The sequence below is a fragment of the Neopsephotus bourkii genome, unplaced genomic scaffold, assembly GCF_033783945.1.
Source record: "Neopsephotus bourkii isolate Nb327-2 ecotype Australia unplaced genomic scaffold, CSIRO-AGI_Nbou_v1 NB_272, whole genome shotgun sequence".
NCBI lineage: Eukaryota > Metazoa > Chordata > Aves > Psittaciformes > Psittacidae > Neopsephotus > Neopsephotus bourkii.
The window spans coordinates 11,093,846-11,100,842 of NW_026900781.1; the positions used below are offsets into that span (position 1 = coordinate 11,093,846).

The window sequence follows — 6,997 nt, forward strand, 5'->3', positions numbered from 1 at the left end:
TTCAGTAACTGTAGCTGAAGAGGACAGCACTTTCATAACTTGGTGGCAGGCACTAGGAGAGTTGTGCTGACATGTATGTGTTTGATTCTTAGTTGGTAAAGAAATGCGGTTATTTCAGATCTTGTCAGAATTAATCTGGAAAATGGTCAGAAACACGCTACATAGAATCTAGCTCATGGGGGGATTTTATGCAGTATCTAATCACATGTTTTGAAAGTTGTTTATATTTGATGGAAGACAAGGATGTCTCTTTCCTTTGCTTTAGAGAGTTCGTGGGTCAATTTATTGATTTTCCGAAACCACTGATTGCAGTGGTAAATGGCCCAGCTATTGGAATCACTGTAACGGTCCTTGGATTGTGTGATGTTGTCTACGCTTCTGACAGGGTAAGTATATTACACAGGTGATCCCAAGGCAGTATTTACACCTCTTTCTGTAACTAGTATTATTTGACTTGGGTTAATCTCACAGAAAAGGGCACACAGGTATGTAAAGGATGTTTAAATTATGCCAAGGAACACCTGTATTAATTACTAGCACTGGGGTACATCAGCCAGTGGTTAACAAGCATGGAATTTCCCTGTTATAGTTATCATGTTACTGACTCCAGCTTGGAAACTCTTTACTGTGTTAGTGAGTACAGTAAAGAATAGCTGATGTGAAATGATGGTTGTAAGGCCCCTTTCAAGTGTGGGATTACTGTGGAAGTGCAGTAACTGGCATTTTATCAAATCTTAATTCTAAAGTAAGTTTAGAAAAGCTTTGGTTTATTCAACTTAAGATTCTTTTTCAGAATCTTTTTAAGATTCTTTTTTTGTGCATAACCAAAAGATATATTAAGGCATGGCACAAAATTCCATTATATGGCTTATTTTTTATGTTCTCTGATGTTCATTTATATAAAGTTATTAAACAGATAAACCTAACCCAAGGTCTTAATTCTAGGCAAGCTGCCTCTTGCAGGAGTGCCTGTAATGGGTGGTATTTTGACTCCTGCTTCAGCACTGTATCAGGTTTTTCCTTGGAGTCCCTGCTGGATTGGGTTTGTCACTATGAGACTAAAGGCAGTTGAGTTGTAAGGGACCAACTCCTGTTTGCACCATTACAGAATCAGCTGGGACCATATCACTCTTCAGATACGCTCGTATAATGTGCGTGATTTATTCAGTCTGCTCCGGTTCTTTTAGGAAGATTGTCGAGTTCTCCCTCTTCCTCCCTTCCCATCTAATCTTCTTCTTTGCTGCAGGGTGAACCTATTGTTTCTGAATCTAAAGAACAGACAATTTTCATTCTCCTTTACAACAGCTGTAAGTGCGCTTAGCCATCAGTGTACTTAGACTGTTAGATGTGTCTCAGGTTTACATCCACTCTCAGTCTCTCTTTTTTTTTTTTTTAACCTAAACAGCTGCAATTCATTTGTTTTTTCTTCATGTGGCCTGCAGTCACATTCCTCTAGGCTCCTTCAAGTTGTTCTTCAAGCATAGTAGTACAAACTGGATGCATCATTCCAGCATCCTACTGATACGAAGTAGAGCAGAACTCTTCCACATTCTGCCAGCTGTATTACTGTTTTGACATCCCACAATGTTATTTGATTTATATACTTGTCATCAGCTCTACTAGCCAGATCCCTAACTTTAGAGTTGTCAGTTAAACACTTGTTATGTCGTATATCGCATACTTGGTATATGCTATCACGGGAAAATGCATCTTATTTTTGCCTTGCTTTCCGGTTTTTTTTTGTTTGTTTGTACTGTTTGCATGCTTATTAGTTTCATTCTTCGTTGTCTGACATAGTTTTTGCTTTTGCCTACCTGCACTAGGACAGGTTTTGCTTGCGCCCTTAGTTACAGCTCTGTGGGGACTTCAGCAGGGTCTGACTTAGCCTTTTGCTTAGGTTAGTCTTCTTGAGAACTTTACTGTTAACTTCAAGTTTATTGAAGCCTTCTGTCATGGTTTAAGCCCAGCTGGTAACTCAGAACCATGCAGCCGCTTGCTAACTCCACTGCCATTTCCTCCCATCCCAGAGGGATGGGGAGGAGAACTGGAAGAATGTAACTCCCATGGGTTGAGATAAGAACAGTCCAGTAACTACGGTATAACAAACACAAACCGATGTTGCTACCACCAATAATAATAATGGTAAGGGAAATAACAAGGGAAGAGAATACAAGCATTCACCACCCACTGACCAATACCCAGCCTGACTGAGCAGTGATCTGGGCCTTCAGGGTAACTGCCTCCAGTTTCTATACTGGGCATGCCATGCTGTGGTATAGAGTGGCTCGTTTGGCTGCTTTGGCTAGTTTGGATCAGGTGTCCTGTCTCTTCTTCCTCCCGTCCTCCCTGACAGAGCATGAGACTCAGAAAGTCCTTGGTTGGAGTAAACATTATTTAGCAACAACTAAAACCATTGGTGTTATCAGCGTTATTCGCAGGCTGAAAGTGAAAAACACAGCACTGCGCCAGCTACTGAGAAGGAGAAAAATGACTGCTACTGCTGAACCCACGACAACTTCTCAAAAGTGTTTGTTCTCTGTTCTTCCATTTTCAGGATTGTGAACTTCCATGCAGTAAGATCATTCTTGTACAAATTAATACTCAATTTCACATTCTCCCGTAGATTGGAGTGCCTTAGGGATTGAAGTGGCCAGATTTGCTATATCCAGAATCTGGTTTTATTCTCAGCCATCTATTCCTAGAGCAATCATTATCAGCCACACTGCACAGCACAGTCTGACAACAGATCAGTGTTCTGGGTGGTAAGTTAGCATTGCCTTCTGTGCTGGGTTTTGCTCCAGTTCATGGGGCACCAGTTTAGTATAGTCAATCTCCCCTTACTTAAGCATGACCAATACTAGCCTGTATCCTGGCAGGTGTTGCCTAATCTTTTCTTACAAAGATATAAATACCGCTTTCTTGCTAGGAAGTCTGTTAGTCTGTCATACTGTATGGCCCTCTGCAGTACAGCAGGAGATTATTACCTTCTATTACAGTGCAACTTTTGCACTCTGTGTCAGTTCATATTTTTAAATGAAAATTAAAGAAATAAAGACAAGCATTTCTTTTCTTAATGTTGATATGAGTTGTCAGAACAACATTCTGTAGTTTGGTGCTGACTTGCAATTATGAGACTGTTTTGTGTGATCCCATGCTGCATTTCTGCCACAAGTTCTTTTAAATTTGCATAACATTTGAGGAAAGAAGATTTGCTGACTTGAATTTTTGAGGAGTAGAATAAATGTAGTGTTACTTCAGAAAGTAAAATGCTTTTTAAGTTGTTTGAGCTATGTATTTAACTTTCAGATTTTGCACATGCAAATTAGTTTCTCTGAGCACTGTATTCAAATAAGGTAACTTCATCAGTTATTATGAGAAGGGAACTGAATTACACATACAAAGTCAGATCTTGCGTACATTGAGAGGATGAAGCAGTGTTAGTGGATGGTGTTTAAAGCCTGTTGTGGTAACAGTTCAGATGTATTTCTGGTAAACTCCATCACAGTAGAAGCTTTACAATGAAAATTAAATCCTACTACTTTAGTCTTCAGCTCTGTTGTGAGGTTTGATTTGGTTTGTTCTTTCATTTTGTTTTGTTTTGCCAGGCTACATTTCACAGCCCATTTAGTCAACTTGGACAGAGCCCAGAAGGATGTTCCTCTTACCTGTTTCCAAAAATCATGGGCTTCGCTAAGGTAAGAATGTCTGCACTCTATGTGGGACTGTCTGACCTTTGTGTGTTGGTATCCTCCAGCTGTAAGAGCAAGTAGAGTCACAGCAAGAGCCCTCAGAGAAAGCTCCTGTTTGCAGCGTTTGAACCAAAGGTCAAGAAATGTGATGACAGTGTCAGCACAGGCACTATAATAGAGCAGTGACCACTTCGAAAGCCATATTGTGAAACTGGTTAAGGTTTTGGTTTTTTTTCTCATGGCTTCCTCCACCTTCTTGAAACACTTTCTGTATGGTGAAAGATTGTATCTTTTGTCTAACAATGGGATGGAATGATGTAAAAAAGAAAGTAAGTGATGTCATAAAAAATGTCTTGGTAGACTGCCTTTCTCAGGCAAGGGAGCAAGTATTGTAGGGCTTCTGCCAATCATGTGGGGAAACTTGTATTCAACCATTCCTTCAACTGTGAGTGTGAAGCAATCCACTTGTATATTTACTTCCAGACCTCTTCTGTTTTCTAATATGTTCTAACATAGATTGGTTTTCTGTCCATACTCTTCATTTGCTCTGTCTACTCCAGAAACAAGGAAACTAAATTATAGTAACTACAAAAAGTGTGTTGCAGTTTAACCCCAGCCAGCAACTAAATAACACACAGCCACTTGCTCACTTCCTACTCTGGGTGGGATGGGGAGGAGAAATGGAAGAAGATAAAACCTGGGGATTGAGATAAGAGCAGTTTAATAATTTAAGTAAAATATAATAGTAATAGAAATAACCACTATGATAGTCATAGGGAATAAAAAAGAGAGAAGGAGTAAAACTCTGGAAACAGAAGTGATGCCACAATACAATTGCTCACCATCTGCTGACCAATGCCCAATCTTGTCTTGAGAGAAGAGGAAAGGGGTACAAACTGAAACACAGGAAATTCCATCTGAACATTAAGAAATACCTTTATAGTGATGGTAATGATAAATGGAAACAAGTTATGCAGGGATGCTGTGAAGTCTTCATCCTTGGAAGTGTACTTATCCTAGGGGAGGTGTCCTCAAGGACACTTGGAACCTGACAGGACACAGCCCTGGGCAGCCTCCTCCAGCTGACCCTCCTTGAAGAGGGGGTTTGAACTAAACAGGATGTGGATATCCCTTCTAGCCTCATCTATTCTGTGCTGTTTTCAGAGGGCAGATATTAATGAGCAGGAGTAAAACAATGTGACTTGGAAGCTTATACTTTTTTCTGTCAGGTTGCTCAAGTCCTGTGTCTCATTGAATCACTCTTTCTACTTTTCTTTATATAGGCGAATGAATTTTTGCTTTTCAATAAAAAGCTGACTGCAGCAGAAGCCTGTGCCCAGGGACTTGTGACTGAAGTCTTCCCCCAGAGCACTTTTCAGAAGGAAGTTTGGGCAAGATTAGAAGCTTATGCAAACCTCCCCAAAAATGTCAGTATTTTAAATTTTCCTCTAACTTGTAAGCCTCTAGCATTCCCAATCCTCCTGCCAAACTTATCTTGTTTCTTGCTCGGTTTCACTTTGTCCTTAATTGAAATAACAGGGCTCAATGTATCTTCCTTTAAGCACAGATCTGTCCCTCCGCTACTGGGAAGCAGATACCTCTCTTCTATCTTGGCTGAATCTAAGTGCACTGTATACAGTGGCTGAAAAGCCTTAAAAACTAATTAATTAATCCACCTGCAGTCTCTGTGTGCACACCTTGGATGCCTCCTCTGAGATGTTTATTTTGGCAATGATTTAGTTTTGAGCCTTACCACTGGGTCTACAGTATTAATTGCACTCTGTGCTCTGTGCGTGCTCAAGATGATGCTGGGTGCCTTTACTTTTTGTGGAATTCAGTCATTCTGCTCACTAGTTTAGGTTTTGCAAAACTATATGAGTCACAATGTATTACTTTGCATTGTGTACAAGAGGAGACACTGGTGCCAGCTGCTGATAAAGTAGGTTGCATTTGGCACTGCAAATAGTTTCACTCCTTAAGCCCATCTCCTGATTATGGACTGCTGTTTCCTTTCCCTGAACCACTTCTACCTTATTAGCAGTCTTGGTGATCAAATGCAATAATTACTTCTGACAAAAAGGTGACAAAAAGCAGTGTTAATACAATCTGGTTTGAATTCCAAAGTGTTTATTGTTCCGTTTTATGAAACAGTATAGAAAGCAGAACTTCCTAATGTTCCTGTTTTTCTCCTCTAGACCTTGGCAGTGTCAAAGCAACTGTTACGAAGTATTGAAAAGGAGAAGCTCCATGCAGTCAACAGTAAAGAGTGTGAAGTCCTGAAGGAGAGATGGTTATCCGATGAATGTATAAATGCTATTGTCAGCTTCTTTCAGAAGAAAGCAAAACTCTAATCTTGACCAGTAAAATAATTCACCTTCTGGCAGTGGCTTAATCTGCCCTTACCGTTAACAAACTTTCTCTTCAGTAATATGATTCTTATACCTTTTGATGTGGTATATATCTGAGTACTGGGCTAAAACACAATGTTATGGGCCTTGGATCCATTATGGATATTCAGGTTGGGGTAAAAAAGGTTCATTACCTTATAGGTAGCAGTGATATTTCTAAATAATACTAAGGCAGATTGTTTTCTGAAAGAAGCAACGGATGCAATTGCACTGTATTTTGATAGCTCTTCAGTACTTGTCTTATTAGTGATTCTTTTTATTTATCTATGGGGAAGGAAATACTATATTAATGAAGAAATAAATAGAAGTAGTCAATTGCTGTTGTGCTGATTCTTATTCCTTCTGTTAAACATCATCAGTGAGAGGGAAAGTTGTTCCTCAGGGTGTATTGATTTAATAGTCTTACAAAACTATTCACTTGACTGACCTGAAGATTCTCAAAGATATTTGTTGTGATTTTTATGCTTCTAAACATGACTAGGTTTTCCACCAATTGCTTCAGATTACCCAGAAAAATCCCACTAAGGATAGTATAAACTTTTGCTGTAGCTATTTTGGAGTTAAATTAACAAAATTATTATTTCTGAAGAGAAAATTTCTCCACTGTTGGTGGATGTCTTCTGGTAGAGGGTGTACCAGGCACTGCCGAGGACAGGGGCAGGCTGCTGGAAGCTCATGCCAACAAAAGGAAATCATGGAAAAACTGCAGTTACTTGTCAAGAAAATGTCCTTTCAATGACAAGGAGCTGAAAATTGTGAAGAGAAAAAAAAAATCCTTAATTTCAGTACTCTAGACTGATCTCAAGAGCAGTGGCATGTATATAGCAGCAGAGGTTGAGGCAGATGCTGGTTCCTCATCCAGTACAGGGAGCTGCTGAAGCAGAGCAGCTTCCCCCAAGA

The 6,997-nt window shown here is 39.7% G+C and overlaps 1 protein-coding gene across 4 annotated transcripts in view; it reads left to right on the forward strand.

Annotated features, from left to right (window-relative positions):
- Nucleotides 1-6,412, forward strand: part of ECI2 (enoyl-CoA delta isomerase 2) — a 31,461-nt gene extending 25,049 nt beyond the window's left edge. For all 4 annotated transcript variants that reach the window (XM_061346580.1, XM_061346583.1, XM_061346581.1 and 1 more), the window contains 4 exons: nt 266-386; nt 3,606-3,695; nt 4,973-5,116; nt 5,885-6,412. In XM_061346580.1, coding sequence (XP_061202564.1) covers nt 266-386; nt 3,606-3,695; nt 4,973-5,116; nt 5,885-6,040 — 511 coding nt within the window. In that variant the 3' untranslated portion in view covers nt 6,041-6,412. The remainder of the gene's footprint in view (nt 1-265; nt 387-3,605; nt 3,696-4,972; nt 5,117-5,884) is intronic.
- Nucleotides 6,413-6,997: the final 585 nt, after the last annotated feature.